Source organism: Dama dama, chromosome 19 (assembly GCF_033118175.1).
Source record: "Dama dama isolate Ldn47 chromosome 19, ASM3311817v1, whole genome shotgun sequence".
NCBI classification, from domain to species: Eukaryota; Metazoa; Chordata; class Mammalia; order Artiodactyla; family Cervidae; genus Dama; species Dama dama.
In genome coordinates, this window is record NC_083699.1 from 54221808 (window position 1) to 54239669 (window position 17862).

General features: G+C 41.4%; 2 protein-coding genes and 1 long non-coding RNA gene across 5 annotated transcripts in view; 2 read left to right on the forward strand and 1 right to left on the reverse strand.

Moving 5' to 3' along the window:
- Positions 1 to 7236, forward strand: LOC133073536 (cytochrome c oxidase copper chaperone). Of its 2 annotated transcripts, none has more exons than XM_061167098.1 (3): positions 1 to 217; positions 2017 to 2133; positions 7107 to 7236. In XM_061167098.1, exons 1-2 carry the CDS (start codon positions 111 to 113, stop codon positions 2099 to 2101), a joined length of 192 nt encoding a protein of 63 aa, XP_061023081.1. In that variant the 5' UTR covers positions 1 to 110; the 3' UTR covers positions 2102 to 2133; positions 7107 to 7236. The 2 variants fall into 2 exon arrangements, with proteins under 2 accessions (XP_061023081.1, XP_061023080.1); XM_061167097.1 differs by having other exon boundaries at positions 2 to 217; positions 2017 to 2105.
- The window catches only part of LOC133073537 (uncharacterized), a 16761-nt gene continuing 5154 nt past the window's right edge, over positions 6256 to 17862 (reverse strand). The window contains exons 3-4 of the long non-coding RNA XR_009697000.1: positions 15721 to 15838; positions 6256 to 6369 (exon numbers count right to left, since the gene is read on the reverse strand). This is a non-coding gene — a long non-coding RNA (uncharacterized LOC133073537). The remainder of the gene's footprint in view (positions 6370 to 15720; positions 15839 to 17862) is intronic.
- Positions 15770 to 17862, forward strand: part of POPDC2 (popeye domain containing 2) — an 18127-nt gene continuing 16034 nt past the window's right edge. Inside the window, exon 1 of one of the 2 annotated variants that reach the window (XM_061167089.1) lies at positions 15770 to 16737. In XM_061167089.1, coding sequence (XP_061023072.1) covers positions 16247 to 16737 — 491 coding nt within the window. In that variant the 5' untranslated portion in view covers positions 15770 to 16246. The remainder of the gene's footprint in view (positions 16738 to 17862) is intronic. The other variant, XM_061167090.1, reaches the window with a different exon arrangement.

A 17862-nucleotide genomic window follows, 5' to 3' on the forward strand; every position in this document is an offset into this window, starting at 1 on the left:
CTTCCGGTTCTTTTCAGAGCGACTGCCGGAAGTGAGTGCGCGCAAATCGGCTTTGCCAAGTCTGGCGAGTTCAGGGTGTCTGCGCTAGTTGCTGCTTTCGGGCACGAAAAATGCCAGGTCTGGCGGCCGCAAGCCCTGCCCCATCTGAGTCGCAGGAGAAGAAGCCGCTGAAGCCCTGCTGCGCCTGCCCGGAGACCAAGAAGGCGCGCGATGCGTGGTCAGTGCGCAGTCCGGGAGGGGGCGGCCGGAGGCTCGGCGTGTGGCGTTCAGGCACTTCTGCCCTGCCTGGGGCTGGTGTTGGTCCTCGCTTAGGCGTGGGGTGCTCTTGAAGGTTATAGAGGCCAATAGGCTTCGCTCTTGGCTGTCTGTAGACTGAGCCCTTAGCTCACCCTTGGGAAGTAGATGAAGGGATTGGAAAGAGGTCACATTGACTCGGGTCTGCTTCGTCCACTCATTCCTTCCTACAAAGGGTTTCTGAACGTGGAAATGTTATGGGTCAAGCACTGCCTTAGGTTCAAAAAACATAGAAATGGGTAAAGATACTGCTTGATTTAAAGGATCTTAAAGTTAATGGAGCATTAAAGTTAATGATTGCTGTGCGAGGTTTGGCAGTATCAAAGAGTACATTTTCTGGTGATTTCTCCCAAAATTTAGACATAGTAAGACACAGGGTACATTTCTTAACCCTACAGAAAACCCCCTCATCCCCACCTCTTTTAGCTAGATGATTTAAAAATCAACCAGGCTATGACATAGATGACATTACAGTATTCAGAATAGTACACCTAGATTACCATCAACTCGCATTCTTGTTTTTATTGTATACAGCCTCTATTGTGGAACAAATATCTGAAGGAATCTTCAGATAATGTGAGTGTTACACCTCTCCCTCCAGTCCCTTTTTGTCCTCACATAGAAAGTAAAGAGAGCATAAGTGACATTAACACGAAGTATTTTGCAAGTAATACTGTGAAGGGAGAACTGAAGACTACAGTGGGATACTGTGCTTCCACAGTTAAAAACAGTAGGTGCTTATTGAACTTTCAGATAGTATTGCATCATGATTAAGAGCCTGGGATCCAGTTTCAGAGTTTGAGTCCTGGTTCACCAACCAGCTTTGTGACCTTGAGCAAATTAACATCTCTGCCTCATATCTGTAAAATGGGCCTAAAATTTCTGCCTTCAGCATTACTGTGCTATAAGTCATGTTTGGTGCCTAGCACAGTATTTTCAGTATTTAATAAATGATCAGGGCGAGCTAGCTATTATTTTCATAAGGAGCTTGCTAACCCATGCAGACAGCCATTAAAGCTAGTGAAAGATAGGTTGTATTTAGAAGGAAGGAGAACCTACCTTTTTTAAAATTAACTTCTTCATCAATTACCTCTGACCCTATGGCGGCTCCCCAGGTATCTAGAGTCAGGAGTCAGTTTTTTCATGTAATTGATTTTTAATGTGGTCCTAGTCTTTACTTTGTAACTTTACAAGTGAAAAGTTCTTTGATCATCATGAGTGGGGCTCCTCAGGTCGCCCTTGGCAACCAGATGTTTTTTGCTGTTTGTGTTGGGTGTCTTGTGCCTAGAAGTATATTTATTTAGAGGTATTTGAATGTGGAGCAGAATAAAAAATGTAATTCCTCTGTGATAGGCAAAGAGGAATTAAGCTCTTCTTTCTGTACCTTTAATGTTAACTTTTTACTCAGTTTATTTCATTACAGAGCAGTATTATTCCTTGGATATTGTCTAGGGTCAGTATTTAATATGCATAATTATTTCTTCAAATCAGAGTCTTCTACCCCCGAAAACTAGTTATCTGTGGAACATTTTCAGGGGCAAGGAAGTATCACAAGAACCAGTAAAAACAAATTTGGTGTAAAGCCATTTGGTATAATACTGTTTTTAAAACTCCAGCTGTATTCTGTCAGATCATGTTCTGCCTCACTCATTACCACTTATGCTTACTTACTGCTAATGTGTTTAATGCCTACTTTATTAACAAGTACATTTTGTTTTATAGCATCATTGAGAAAGGAGAAGAGCAATGTGGTCACCTAATTGAAGCCCACAAGGAGTGCATGAGAGCCCTGGGATTTAAGATATGAAATGGTGAGCATGGTGCTTTCCTAGTGGGAAGGTAATACATAGGCTGATTGCTTCAAATTTGTGTATTGCTTTACAGGTTTAGCAATCATTTGGCAGCATTTTGGGGGCTTCCCTCATAGTTCAGTCAGTAAAGAATCTGCCTGCAATGCAGGAGACCCAGGTTCAATTCCTGGGTCAGGAAGATCCTCTGGAGAAGGAAATGGCAACCCACTCTAGTATTCTCGCATGGAGACTCCCATGGACAGAGGAGCCTGGTGGGCTACAGTCCATGGGATCGCAAGAGTCAGACATGAATTAGCAACTAAACCACCACTTGTCTGAAAGGTGACTCACCTGGTTAATCTAACATGCCTAAGTATAACTAGAAAAATAGCTTTTCACTTTCTAGTGTACAGAGTAAAATGATGCTAATAAATTGAGAAATATGGGACTTCCCTGGTGGTCCAGTGGTTAAAACTCCTAGCTTCCACTACAGGATCCCTGGGCTCCATTTCTGGTTGGTCAAGATCCTGTATGCTGCATGTTGCCACCAGAAAAAAAGAAATTGAGAGGTGTTTTATGGATTTGGGAAGGGGAGAATTAAGCTTTCAAGTAAGGGCTTGACAAAACCTTTTAGAGTTATGTTAGAAGAATCATGGCTTAGGAAGTTCAGAATATCCAGACAAAATTCAGTTGTCTGATTAAAAGGGAAATATTCTCTGTACTCTCTAGAGTACTCTCTAGTTGGGGTATGCTGACTTCTCATTGCAGAGGCTTCTCTTGTTGCGGAACACAGGCTCTAGGGTGCTCAGGCTTCACGTGGACTCGGGAGTTGTGCCTTGAAGGCTCTAGAGCACTGGTTCAGTAGTCGTGGTGCATGGGCAAATTTGCCACGCGGCTCATGGGATCTTCCCAGATCAGGGATCGAACCCGAGGCTCCTGCATTGGCAGGTGGATTCTTTACCACTGAGCCACCTGGGGAAGCCCCTGTGGACATACCAAGTGTTCAATAGAAGATTCTTGATTAAATGAATGAATAAATGAGGAAACTAACGCCCATATGTATGAAGTGACTACCTATAGGCAGGGTCAGACCTGTAACCTCTGTCTCTAGACAGATTCCCTCTGCTTGGTGCCCTTACTCCCCCATAAGATCCACACCATACCACCATTTTAATAATAGCTGAGAGATAAAGCCAAAGCTACATACCAGTAGAAAAGTAATAGAAAGCCTGGCTTCTTTCCCTTTCACCTGTTTCCTGTCTCTTTGGAATTTTACATGTGACCAACCTTCCTCATTGAGCTGTGAAAAAGGGGGGATAAGGAACCAGCTGATAAGAAGTATCACTATGAGGTGGAAAACAGTCTATTCTGAAAGTCCTGAGGCTTAACTTTGGTTCTCCTGTTCTCTAGCTTAGCGTGTGTTTTACTTGAACTAAATATATGTTCATTAAGATACTAATCTAATCATATCTGAGTTTTACTTTTTTGTTTATAAAAAGAGAACCATAATATATTTTGTGATTTTTATGTATGGTATTATCAACCTGTGTATACTAGATATACTTAAGTGACTTTTTAGAAATCTCATGGTGAATCATTTTGTAAAATAAGTAAATATGGTTGTGGGGAGCTTAAGAAGTATAACTATTTTTAAAAATATACTATTTTTAAAAAGTATAACTTGATTACTTCAAAGACATTGAATCTCAACATTTGTATATGATTTACTTATCCCTTTCTTTCTAGTCAGTTGTGTAAGCTGTTGCTTAGGGTTAAGCCTGCCTTGATAAAAAGGGTGATTTTTTAAAATGTTGATTTTAGGAGCATCAGAAGTTTCGCTTGGACTTCATGTGGATCTCAAAGGTGATCCAGTTATTGCTATAAGTAGCATATATTCACAAGGACCAGAAGATATCATGGTTTTCTTTGTTATTGGGACAGAGAATGAGAGTGATTCCTATGGCTTCATTTGTGTATAAAAGAAAATGCAAGAGCTTTGGACTTAGAAAACAGTTGAACCAGTTGTGTGGTATTGAGCAAGTCCTTAACTTTCTGAGCCTTAGTTTTCTCATGTGTAAAGGAGAGAGAACAGTACATGACCAAACTATTTCTTAGAGTCATCGTGATGATTAAATGATATGTGTATGAATAGGCTTTTTAAACTGTCAAAGAGAAACCAGATAGCCATATCTTGGAATTGTGGATAGCAGGCATTCTATTGAGGTCTGTTTAATATGTGTCATGATTACATATTTTTGAATCCTGGTTATGAAAAGAATCTGAATCCACATAGGGCCTTTCTTAGGATTGAGAATATGTTTTTTACTTTCAGCATAATGCTGCTTTTGGAAGAGGAACAGGTGTTTGGATCAACTTTGGTCCCAGGTGCCCTATTTCCCTATCCCCCATGGGGAAATGGAGGGACCATGAAGTAAAAAAAAAAAAAAAAAGACTTGTTCAAGTTAGCAATGGATAGGTGGTGGGATTAAAACTAGTAACTTGATCTTTTGTTTTGTTTTGTTTTGTTTTGTTTTGTTTTGGCTGCTCTGGGTCTTTGCTGTGTGCGGGCTTTCTCCAGTTGAACAGAGCAGGGGTTCCTCCCCTTCGTGGTGCCCGGGCTTCTCATTGCGACGGCTTCTCTTGTGAAGCACAGCTCAGTAGTTGTGGCTCTAGGGCTCTAGAGCATGGGCTCAGTAGTTGTGGAGTATGGGCTTAGTTGCCCCAAGGCATGTGAAATCTTCCTGGACCAGGGATCAAATCTGTGTCCCCTGCATTGGCAGGCAGATTCTTTACCACTTAGACCACCAAGGAAGTCCAAATCTAGGTCTTTTTTACTCTCCAGATTGCGAGCACTTATACTTCACTCCTTGCACTTAATGAGATTTTACTGCCAATGTATTCGTTTTTAGGTTTACCTAAGACTTTATTTTGAATACTAGTTACAAAGACCTTTTGTTGAAATACAGAGGTGGATATAACTCAGTAACCAGGTCAGTAACTGGGTAAAATTCAACACTACTATCTGCACTGTTATAAGATAAACTTAACTAAATTGGTATCTCTTACACCATTAGACCACATTTTTCTGAGGATAGCTTCAAAGGAAGAATATTTTGCAATCTCAGATCTTCCCAGGAATGATCATGAAAGTTCCTTAATTCAAAAAACCTTAGTAGCTTTTATTTTCTAAATAAGATCTTAATTGTACCTTGAATCCAGAAAACTGAACTTAATATGAAAGTAAGTACATTCAACCAGAAGTGTACCTTATAATCATCTGAGGAATGTTTACCAAAATTCACAAGCTTGAGCCCAGATCTGCACCTGTTAACTGAAGCTCCTAGATAATTTTCAGGTGTTCCTCTCTTTAAGAACCACTGGCTTAAGCTGAAGAAGTTAGTAGGGATAATGCTAAATATAAATTGTCTAAAGATTTAATAGCAGCAAAAACAAGAGACTTGAAAACTACTCCTAAGAAAAACTAAAGCTGCTCTAGGACTTCGTTGACGTGTGAAGAATTTCTCTAGTTGAGACATGCAGGGGCTACTCACTAGTTGGGGTACACGGGCTTCTTATTGCGGTAGCTTCCCTTGTGGAGTCCAGGCTCCAGGCACACAGGTTTCAGTAGCTGCAGCATACAGGCTTTAGAGTGCCGGCTCTCTAGTTTTGGTGCACGGGCTTAGTTGCTCCATGGCATGTGGAATCTTCCCAAACCAGGGATCCAACCGTGTCGCCTGCATTTAGCAGGTGGATTCCTATCCACTGGACCACCAGGGAAGTCCATGACTGCTTCTTTTACTGAAAGAGAAACTAGAGGAACCTAAAACCTACTTAGAAATGGCAGCTGGTATCTTTTTGCCTTTAAGACCCAGGAGGCACCTAGAGAACACAGTTTGGGGGCTAAAATCTTTGAAATAAAGGACCAGCACTGAGTGGTGGTGATACTCAGTATTTAAAGTTTGATTGAACTTAATATTTGGTTAACATGTGCTTAAAATATGCTGATTTCACACACACAAAACAAACTCAGAGACAACTGATGATGTTTGAAAATATGATTCTGAGAGTCAAGAAAAAGGGTCATGTTTGCTATTTTTACATTTATTCATTCAATAGATATCTGTCTTCTGTCAAAGACTTTATACCCAGAGGCTTTCAGCTGGTAGCCCCCCTGATAATGAGTAGCTGATAACAAAAGAGGTAGCAATGCTATACAGACTGCTATCTCTTGAAATGATGGGTGACTTCATTTTTGCATATGTTTACATGTATTCTTCCTCTGAGCCTGTTAGAAAAGAGAGAATTTATGTATTTGTATTGTTGATAAGGCTTATCTTTTCTAAACCAAATGCAGGAATAGCTAGGTGAGGGAAACACTTGAATTAGACTTGAAGAGTTGGCCGGTCCAAATTACTTAGCTACCTTGTTAGCATTGTTCCTGTCTTCTGGGATAGGAGTGGGGGTGGGTACGAGCTGTTTGGAGAGACACCTGCTGTGACCAGCAGCCCTATCCTCTGCTGCTCTCCCTTTTTGATCTTTCCAGATTCATTTCAAAAGTGTTACCCTTACTTTGCCCTTGGGTTTCAGTGAGTAACTTTCCACAGGAAATGCCTTGTATACAGAGCTGACCTTCCTTCCACTTCGTGGATCTTTGCCAAACATACTTGAGTCAGCAAGGAGGGGGTTGCAAGTCTCTTCCCTTGAATATCTGTAAAAATAAACTTCTTTGGGGAAGATGTTTTTGAGAAAATAAATGAACGTATAGTTTTTACTTCAACAAAAACTTTAAAGATTAAACCTTGTAATGGATCAAACAGTTTCTGTGATGTTTTTATAGTTAAAGTTAAGCAAAACTAGAATTTTATAGTGTGGATCTTTTATTTCGTGACTGGTTTAGAATAATTGTGGCAGTTAGTTAATAGTCCTCGGCTGAAGCATATATTTCTAGCATCTTCATTCCTGACTCTTATAGGTCTGGCATGTTTGAAATTTGAACTTTCTAAAATACATTTTTTTCTGCAGGTGGTCTGCTCTGGGAGTGAATAGTTCCTGAAAAATGAAGAAGATTCAATAACGTTGGGAGTTCCTTGCTGAAAATTGATAAATAAAAAATTATTTATAATTTATTTTAAAAAATCCCTAGTTTAAAGTCTTCAGGTGTGTTTCTTTTTGTATTCCTCACATCCTCAAGTGATATTTATTTTTCTTAAGGAATATCTGTGGGTTTCTCATTTGTGGATTCAAACAGCCTTGGATCAAAAATATTGGGGGGTGGGGGCAGGGGAATTCCAGAAAGTTCCAAAAAAGAAAACTTGAGTTTGTCATTTTTTTCAACTATTTACATAGTATTTACAACTGTTTACATTGTATTTACAACTATTTGCACAACATTTACATTTTATTTAATAATCTAGAGATGTATATAGGAGGATGTGCTTAAGTTATATAGAAATACTACACCATTTTGTATAAGGGACTGGAGCAAACACAGGTTCTGTTGGGTCCTGTTCCCCAGGACCCGCAGGAGGATCTGGAACCAATTGCCCCAGATCCTGAGGGACCAACTGTAGTATAAACAAATCTTATATAACAAATTTCTTATGTTCTTGTTGTCATTCTGGGAGCTCTGGATATTTCTTGTCAAGAGAAAGCAGATGCTGATCTTACCTAATGAAATCACAAAAATTAGTTATGTAGAAGTACTCAATTTATAATGGATATGGTAGCCAAACCATCTCATTCAAGATTTTGTTTTTTATTTTTAACTTTTTTAAAGGTAAGAATTGGACAAATCTTCAGTCTTAGTATTTTAAGTCATTATTTTTCTTTAGTAATTCTCTCTTTTGTGAAAGTAACTTGTTTAGATTTTGGACCACATCAGGGTGTGTTGGCTTGAAAGATCTGAACTGTTTGGCATAATTAAGTGTACATTTTTTACATTTTAGAATAGATTAGGATCATAAGTTTAATGCCTAGGGGCCAAACAGTTATCTCTTATTCATTAGAAGCTGGCCCAGGTCAGAGGCTGGATTTTTACAAATAAGTCACTAATGAAATAGTCCTATACTGTAGTGATATAGAATATATATTCTATTCACTATGTTCTATAGTGCTAACATATAGAACATAGTGAATAGAACATAAAGTGTGGATAACTTACTGTAGCAGCCCTGTGGTCCTATTAGCTGCTTTTGAGCAAATGAGGCAGTTGGTCATATTCTGTCTTTGAATTTTAAATCTCAACAACGAAAGATTGTGAAAACTAATGAGAATATGTAGGGTTCATGTGTCATATGATTGGAAGATTGCTTCTTAAAAAGGAGCTGAACTAAATTGTTCCTAAGGATTCTTTCCTAGTTAAGACATGGCTCTGGGGACTTCCCTGGTGGTCCAGTGGCTAAGACCCCACACTTCAATGCAGGGGGTGCAGGTTCAATCTCTGGTGGGGTAACCAGGATCCCACATGCTGTACAGCTGGGGGAAGAAAAAAGCATAGCTTTGAAGTGTGACAGGCTCAAGTTCAACAGATGGCTACGTGAGCTCAAACAAGTCAACCTCTTTGGGTCTGTTTTTCTCATCTGAAAGAAAAAAATGGGGATAGTAGTAATACAAGATTGTGAGTACTCACTAAAGTGGGGGTACATAAAGCATTTGGCACAGTATCTAGCATTTAATGTTACTGACATTCTCTGATTCTGTATTCATATTTTCACTTTAATATTCGCTTGGATATAGAGTTTTATTTAAGTGGACATTGTGTAGATTTCAGAGCATTCTTCTAGGGTGAAGAATAGAATCTTGGACTCCTAAGGGAGATGATGTGGATTAACTTCCCACCAATATAGATACCTGGCAGATGGTTATCCATATTCTGCTCGAATATGTCCTGGAACTACAAAAAGAAAAAAAAAGAAAATTCCTAACCTTATCTCCCAATGTTAATCTTTGCTGTTCCAAATTTTTGTTATGCTTTTAATATATTTTTTTAAAACAAAAAATTTAGGTCATTTTTCTATGCTACTTTTTTTTTGACTGTGCCAGGTCTTGTCGCAGCACACAGGATCTAGTTTGCTGACAAGAGATCAAACCCTTGTCCCCTGCATTGGAAGCATAGAGTCTTCACCACTGGACCACTAGGGAGGCCCTTATGCTACATATATTTAATGCAATCATAGTATTAACTTTTCTCCATAATATATTCTATCACTTGTGAGTATAGTTCTATAATATGGTTTCTATTAGCTATGTACAAATCTGCTCCATGGCTTACCATAATTTAAACAATTCTCTATCTGTACATTCATTTCATTAAACAAATGGTTATAGAATGCCTGTTACATGTTAGATACCATTCTAGGAACTGGGTCTCAGTATTGAACAGGATACATACCAGATATCTAAATTATTTCTGGTTTTAAAAATGTTTTGTTTTGTTGGTTTTGTGGAAACATAAGGAAGAAAGAAATCAGCTGAAATTCCACCAGTCTACAAGAGACCACTTTTTGGTGACCTTGCCATTTATCTCTTTTTGCATGTATGCTTTTTTTTCGTTGGCTACTCCATTATAACACTACAATGGATGTTTCCAAAGGAACGTATAAGTGTCATTTAACCAAGGATGGGCCAGAGGCTTTGGATGAGTCCTGCCTGACTGATCTCTAGAAAGGGGGTGCCCATTTGTACCTTAGTACTGAGGGTGTCTAGTCCCCTGACCTCTTAGCAAGATTAATTTTTTCAACCTTTGTCAATTTGATATGCTTACCTGATTGGTAAAGGAATTAAACCACTCTTCTTGACATCTGCCATACTTAAAAGTACATCTCACAAGACTTTGGCCATCATTCACTAGTGCTTAAGTCTAACCAAAGATTAATGTGTAGCATTTTGTTAACTAATAATAGTAACAGATGTTACCACAGTAATTTGAAAAAATGAAGAACTTAGCTTCCTAATAGGTTGTCACCAGTTCTGACATACCTCTTGGCTAAGCTCCTGCTATTCATGATACTTCCCAAATTCTCAATACAGATAAATTCATGCTGTTCTCTAAAATTAGTTCCCTTTGTCTAACCTTGAAACCTTTGACTTGAAGGTTGATGAGAACAGGACCATATACCTGTGCAAGGTCTGCTTTAGGATAACTATACAGGTCTGATGTGAGGAGAAACTATAATCCCCATTTCACAGGTGAATACAGGCAGTCAGGTTAAAGAAATTTTTCTGGTCAAATATTTGGTGACCTGGGATGTGAGTCTTTGTCATTAGAGTTCAAGCCCCAAAACCCAATGTTCTTTCTTATACCAGCTAACTAATACAAAAATTATGTATTCATAGTCATAAATTCATTTATTCATTTAGTACATGTTTAGTGAAGTCCTGTTATGTGCAAGGAACTGCCCTAAATGTTGAGTATTCATATGTGAATCATTACGTATCCCCTGTTCTCAAAATGAGAGGATGCTTGACTCAACATTTACTGAGGACATACTAAATGTCAACTGTGTGCTAAGTAACGAACAAGGATTAGTAAGACATGGACCCTGCTCTCAAAAAGCTTATATTCTGGTGGATGTATGTATATAAGCTATAAAAACTAAAAGTTGAATATTCAGTGCTATGATAAATATTCCAAGATGTTTTCCTAAAAAAAGTACATGTGTGAATATACCCAGTGTTTCTTTAGCTGTGATAAATTGCTAGATGGTGGTTCTGTGTTGATGATGGTGCTTTTGACAGCTAAGTTATACAAAATCCTCATCAAGGAAAATACGTAACTGGAAGTCCAGGGTTAGGGCAAACTCTAGATGCAGTGATATCAGAGGCTCAGTGATGCCATCCAAAAATCAAGTTATCAATATTTTTAATCTTAGCACTCTCTTCCAGGATTGATTAAGTTAATCATATGATTTCTTGTTCAAGTCCAGCAGAGGAGAGAGAAACTATTCCTAAGGCATGAAGTACCCTGTGCCCCCTATCTTTATGATCTGATTGAGCCAAATTAGGTTGTGTGTAAGAGTCCATGGACTGTAGCCTGCCAGGCGTCCCTGTCCATGGGATTTCCCAGGCAAGAATACTGGAGTGGGTTGCCATTTCCTACTCCAGGGGATCTTCCTGACCCAGGGATCAAACCAGAGTCTCTTGCATCTTCTGGCAAGGGGATTCTTTACCATCTGTGCCACATGGAAAGAGTATAATGATAATTCTCAACAGAATGCCTTATGCTGATTGGCTTAAACCAGGATCCCCTCCTTAGATCCATGTGTAGTTTAGATATCAGGACAAAACTGGAATTCTGTTATAAGGAGGAAGAGGTAAATGGTAAATAGATGTTGAACAGATGACCAACTTTGCACCAAATCATCTTGTTTATTAACCACCAAATTATTCTAATAGTCAAACTGAGTTTAGAGGAGCATTTCTTCTCAGTTTACTCAAACTTTTAAGAGAAAGTTATTGGTAGCACATAACAAGTCATCTGATACTCAGTTTTCATAGAATAATATAGGAGATTTAACAACTACTGGCTGAAAAGCAGTCCTTATAGAGATCCTTGTTTGTGTGCATGCCAAGTCACTTCAGTCGTGTCCAACTCTTTGCAACCCTATGGACTGTAGCCCACCAGGCTCCTCTCCATGGGATTCTCCAGGCAAGACTACTGGAGTGGGTTGCCATGCCCTCCTCCCGGGAATCTTCCTGACCCAGAGTTCGAACCCGCGTGTCTTATGTCTCCTGCACTGGCAGATGGGTTCTTTACCACTAGTGCCACCTGGAAAGCCCATGGAGATCTTTAGGGAGATCTGCATCTGAATGTATTCAACTGCAAGTACTAGAATACCCAACTAGAATGGCTTAAGTAATAAATGTAATTTATTTCCTGTCATAAAGTCTGGTGGTTGAAAGTTTCAGATTTGATACGATGCTCAGTGATACTTTGAAGAACCAAGGCTTGTTCTGTTTTTCTCCTCTCTAGCCTTCTTATCCTTAGGCCTGTCCTATCTCATGGCTATGGTAGCTTCAAGCATTACACCATCATACAGCTGTATTCAAGCCAGAATTAAAGGTAGCAGGTGTCCTTACTGGCTCTATCAGGGAAAATACTTTTTCTCGGATGCTCCCATGTACACAACCTCGTGTCTCATTGGTCACATGCCCACTCTTAAACCAGTTGCAGTAGAAAGGAATGGGATAGTGTGCTTGGCTTTGACCAGTCTTACTTCAGGCCCTGGCAACCCAGAGAGAAGCCCACCCTTCTTCATATATTGTCCAAGAAAATCAGAGTTCCACAGATTGGGGGGAAAGGGGAAATGGGATAAGAAAGCAGTAGTGTAGCTCAGCAGTATGTGTCCAATGCCTAAAATCATGCCTGTGTTCTATTTTAATAACTATATTAGCAAAGCATTCATCTCTAACCCAGTGTTTCTCAAACTATGTGAGGTGAAGGACTACTTCAACTTTTTCCAATTCATAGGTTAATAAGTTTCCTGTCAAATTGTATGAAAATGTCTAAGTTCTCTCACTTTCTGACCATGTCTCATCATGGAACAGCAGTAGCTCTCAGACCAGCCATGGTCTACGACCACTCTTGGAGAGGTGGTCCAGCTGACTCACTTCATCATCTGGCCCCAGCTTGCTTCTCCTGCCTCACGTCCTGTGCTCCCTTTGATTCACCTGTAACAAACTGTTCTCCATTACCAGAATATGCCATGTATTTTCATTTTACTTCTGGATTTGACTTCACATTCTGTTCTCCCTTCCTGGCAGGCCCTTCCCTAGCTGGGGGAACACCTACTGAGCTTTTTTTTAGACCAGCTTAAATGCTGTGATGTTTTTCCTGAATTCTTTGCTCCACCCATCAGTGAGTGCTTCCTTGAACCCCATTCTGTCTCATGGCTATGGTTGCATCAAGCATTATGTATCACACTACTCAAGCCGGATGAAAGGTAGCAGGCCTCCTTACTGTCTCCACAAAGAAGTATACTTTCCCCAGAAGCTCCACAACACATGTCCTCTTATGTCTCACTGGCCACATACCCAATAAGTGTATTTTGGGGGTTATACTTTTTTCTGGGTCAGTCTCCCTCACTAGACCAAAAATTCCTTGAAGGTGATCATTGTCTTACTCATCTTCTATCCCCAGTTCCTGGCACACGTACTTTGTTCTAAGTAAATGCCTATTGAATAGAATTGACTCGAACTTCTGTGTCTTTCCTTTTATTCTCCCCAAATATTTTCTACAGTGTATCTGTGGCTTTCCATGTAAGAACATACCATTTTGACACACACTTTTTTCTCTCCTCTTCTATCAAACCTAGTTTTAAAAATAAACAAGGTACAGCTTTCCATTGTATTCCCATCATAGGTCCCTTCCCATAGACATCACTGTCACTATCACTGCAGGAGGCGGCATGTGGGGTTTATGCCACCCCGGTGGCATAGTCAAACCCCTGTAACAATGAATGAGCCTACACATGGACATATATAAACTTCCAAAAGTAGCTGGCAAGGTGGTACAGCACAGAGAACATACAATTTAGAGTCACAACGACCCAAGCTTTAGCCTCTTTTCATATAATATCTCTATCACCTTGGGAATGTTCCTTAACCTTATGAGTTCATTTCTTCCATTAAAAAAGAAAAGTATCATGGGGAGACATGAGGAAATAATACTTGCTTACTATATGTTAGTACCTTCTGCTCAGATGAACAAACACATTTGTGAATTGACAAAGAAGGTAGGCTGGGAGCAAGTCAGTGGGTCTGCTGTCTCTTTAAGGGGTCAGGGCCAGCCACTGGTCAGGCTGGCTGAGAAAGATGACCTGCTTTGAAATTCTATCTTGGGCAGAGCCTTGGTTGCTTCTGATTTCCTTGCTCACAGCTGGCAGAGACAGCCACTTTGACAGCTCAGGGGGTGCATGACTAAGGTGGAGGGATGAGCAACTGTTGCTTGTTAAAGGGGGTGGCTTGGCCTGGAGGCAGGCAGGTGACAGAAAAGCAGCATATGGAAATCCCCAACTCCACTACTCAAATGATATCACAGATCCAAATCACTGTGTGGGAAAGGCTGGGGGTGGGGGTGTGGGGGGCAGGGCATTGGAGGGGGAGTCCTTCTCCAGGCACTCTCTTTTTTTCCTTTACTGCTGATTTCCCACCTCAACTTTAGAAAAAAGGGAATAAGATGCAAATTTGTTTGTCAGGCGATTGTAATTAAATAAGGAAAAAACAGCTTTCGACATGCTGTAGGTTTTCACACCTCTCTGCCTGTGAGTCTGCTGTTCTTACCAGTGGAAATCCTCTTCTCTGTCTATCTGGCTAACTCAGTCCTAGCCCCAAGATTCCTTGTTAGCCCTTGTGTCTTTCTTTCTTGATGCCATCTTCCTCTTAGGCTGCCAACGCTCCTAAACTCAACTCGGTTACTGTACTTCCCACACTGAATCACCATTGTTTTCTAAGGCAGCTCTTGCTTGATAAGAGTGAGAGCTCTTGAGAAACTTTGATTCTCTTAAATGCTTGGTTCATAGCAGGCACTCAATATGCGTTGAGCTGAAAATTTCTACTCCTCAGCATATCTGACAATTCCCAACTTCTCACTAATTTTAGTTAAGTTACCAGCAGTATAATAAAGGCCTCTATGGATGGAATGCTTGAATAATTCTAGAAGGTTACCAGGTGCCCCTCCTCTTCCCCCATCCTTGCCCACAGACCTCAGGGGCTATAGGAGTAATGGTAGTAAGGAAACAGAATCAAGGAGTCATTTGGAGGCCAGAGGGACATTTCTTAGTTTAGTGTTTGCATATGACCAGATTTTAAGTTGGTGACCCAAAGCAGACCGCAGGGTCATTCAGAAGTTCCTGGACATCCTCAGACTTCCTGGGGGTTAGGCGTTAGGAGTCATGGATCTAGTCTTGAATTTCCACTTACTGGGCAAACCACTTGGGACACAGCTGTAAGTCTGATAGACAAGATCAAATCCTGTCTCTGTCACTACCTGTGGGAATTTGTTACCTCTTTAAACCTCAGTTTCTTTCAGATCTAGGAGGACGACAATATTTATTTGGAGTGCAATTGTGTGATGACTAAATCATGTGCGTATAGAATAACAATCTAGATCTGGCACTTTGTAGGTGTTTAATAGGTGATGGTTATTATCATTTGTCAGTATTGGAGTGGGCGGGATGATGGTCTGAGCAATGTATCACCATTGTATAAACTATTACTAGATCCAGATACATGCAGAAGAAAGTCAGAATTCAAAAGTTGCTTTATATAGCTATTTTTGTTTAATGAATGTCAAATAAATGCCTACTGATATTTCCAATATGACTTCATAAAGGCCTTCGAGGGGTTTTCCACTTCTCACTGTTAGGATTTTTTCTGATAATAGTCCCCTACTTTCCAACCTTGATGTGTCCTCCTACCTCAGGAGAGCCCCGAGCCCTCCCCAGAGGGGGCTCTGGACAGTGTCCTACCTGAGGTGTGACAGTAAATTCTGTGCTCGCTTTCCCTTTGTCCACCCTCTTTGCCCCCCTCCCCTGACTTGCCTCTCTTGCCCAGGCCTTATCTTGTCCTCTGGGGAGGTATGTTAAGTGCTCTGCCAGGCTGCCTGTATGCCTGGCCTGTTTCTTCTCACTGCCAGTACCTCTTGGATTCCAATTCCAAACATGGTATCCGTCTGGGGTCACCCTTTCTTCCGGTGCCAAGAGAGACGCATTCCAAATGGAGCACAAATGTGCCTCCCGTGCTGGGCGCTCTTCATTCTGTTTGGGAACAACAGAGAGCAGGATGTGGCTGCTTTATTATCCCTCACTGCTGAAGCTTTCAGCCCCATAGTCCTATCTTTTTCTCAGGACGAGTTAGATTTCCTGCCGAGAGTCAAATGTGAAGACTGTTCTAAGAAACCTGGAGCTGAGCACACTCACCAGAGCTTTGCCAGGAGGGCCAGAGCCTTACTGAGGGAAAGAGAAAGAAAAGTTTTCAGTTCTCCATGAAGTATATGATGTTTTGCTATTCATTTCCAAAGCTTCTGGAAGCATTCCTCCCAAGCAAGGTGGAGTTGGCGGGGAGAAGCCGGAGGTGAGACGACAATTGGGAGGACAGGCTAACCCATTTCCTGAATTTCCCATGTGGGGACAGTCTTAGAGCCCGACAGGCTTTGAGACCCGAAGATGAGCAGCAACGGCAGCATGGAGGGTCAGCTCCTCTGGCACGGGCCACTGTGCATTGCCTGGAGGCAGGACCTGGAAGGGGCTGTCTTCCACCTGGCCAACTGCTTCCTGCTCCTGGGCTTCATGGGTGGCAGCGGGGTGTACGGGTGCTTCTACCTGCTTGGCTTCCTGGGCACAGGCTACCTGTGCTGTGTGCTATGGGGCTGGTTCGGTGCCTGCGGCCTGGACATTGTTCTCTGGAGCGTCCTGCTGGCAATGGCCTGCGTGCTCCAGCTGGCACACCTGGTGTACCGCCTGCGTGAGGACACCCTCCCCGAGGAGCTGGAGCTGCTCTACAAGACGCTGTGCCTGCCCCTGCAGGTGCCCCTGCCAGCGTACAAGGAGATCGTGCACTGCTGCGAGGAGCAGGTCTTGACTCTGGCCACGGAGCAGACCTATGCCGTGGAGGGCGAGACGCCCATTGACCGCCTGTCCCTGCTGCTCTCTGGCCGGTAAGCCACTCTGTCAGTAACCAGCATTTCTTCCCCACGCCCACACTTCTCGTTTCCCAGTGCCTCCCTTTCCATTTCGTATCTCTTCCATTGAGGAAGGATGTGGCGAGTCAAACAAACCAAAATAGATTTTTCTAAGCATGTACTTGCTTCCCCTTTCTTAATATTTTTCATGAGGAAACTAGCTCATGGTTGGCAGGAAAAATTGTGAATATACTTGCTGCTGGGAGGTGTGGGGTGAATGTTTCTTGACCCTGGCTCTAAAATGGCTACACCATGCCAGCATGTCATGCCTAAACTGCAGCAATATCTCTGTAAGCTTTGGAAAACTGAACATTTCAATAAGATTAATTAGTTTCTTCCATATGCATTCAACCTTTGCTAAGTGCCAACTATGTGTAAGGAACAGTGCCAAAATAGGAGATTTGGAAATGGCTACCCACTCCAGTGTTATTGCCTGGGGAATTCCATGGACAGAGGAGCCTGGCAGGCTACAGTTCATGCAGTTGTAAAAGAGTCAGACACACCTTAGTGACAACAACAACAACAATAGAGCAGGTTACCCTTGTCCACATTTCCATTCCAAATTGTTCTATTGAGATTCCTACAGACCAAGAACTAAAGCGCTATAAATCTGAGGGCCAGACAGTGAGGGGAGAGCAGTGATGCCCATGTGTGTCTCTTTGAGGATATGGTGGAGACACCTGGCTGACACGTTGTAAGGAGGCTGACAGTCAGAACCTCAGCAAAATGGGCTTTGTCAGGATTAGCCTGCATGTGAATGTTGGCCATTGACTGATCTCTTCTGAACAAATACTATGTAGCTTTGTGCTGTACATTTGGTAGGAAATTGTGAATTCTTTGAAATATTGCCCTAGTGGGACTTGTATGTGCAGCTGAGCATCTGACAGTAAGCATCTTAACCTGGTATATACTTGGACTGGCTCTGTGGGAAATGAGTATTTAAAAACTTTGTCCTTAATTTCCTCTTTTTTGAGACTAGAAGAATGCGGTGATTCAAAGGAAAGAACAGGAGAGAAAGAAAAGGGGCAAAGAAAAAAAGAAAGAAAGAAACTAGATAAGATTGCCAGTGGGGAAAAAGACTTTGACATTGATGATGATGGT

Excerpts from the sequence above, each read along its gene's own strand:
- LOC133073536 (XM_061167098.1), top strand. The coding sequence starts at position 111 with ATGCCAGGTCTGGCGGCCGCAAGCCCTGCCCCATCTGAGTCGCAGGAG. Across the intron at positions 218-2,016 it reads AAGAAGGCGCGCGATGCGTG|CATCATTGAGAAAGGAGAAG; the intron begins GTCAGTGCGCAG and ends TTTGTTTTATAG.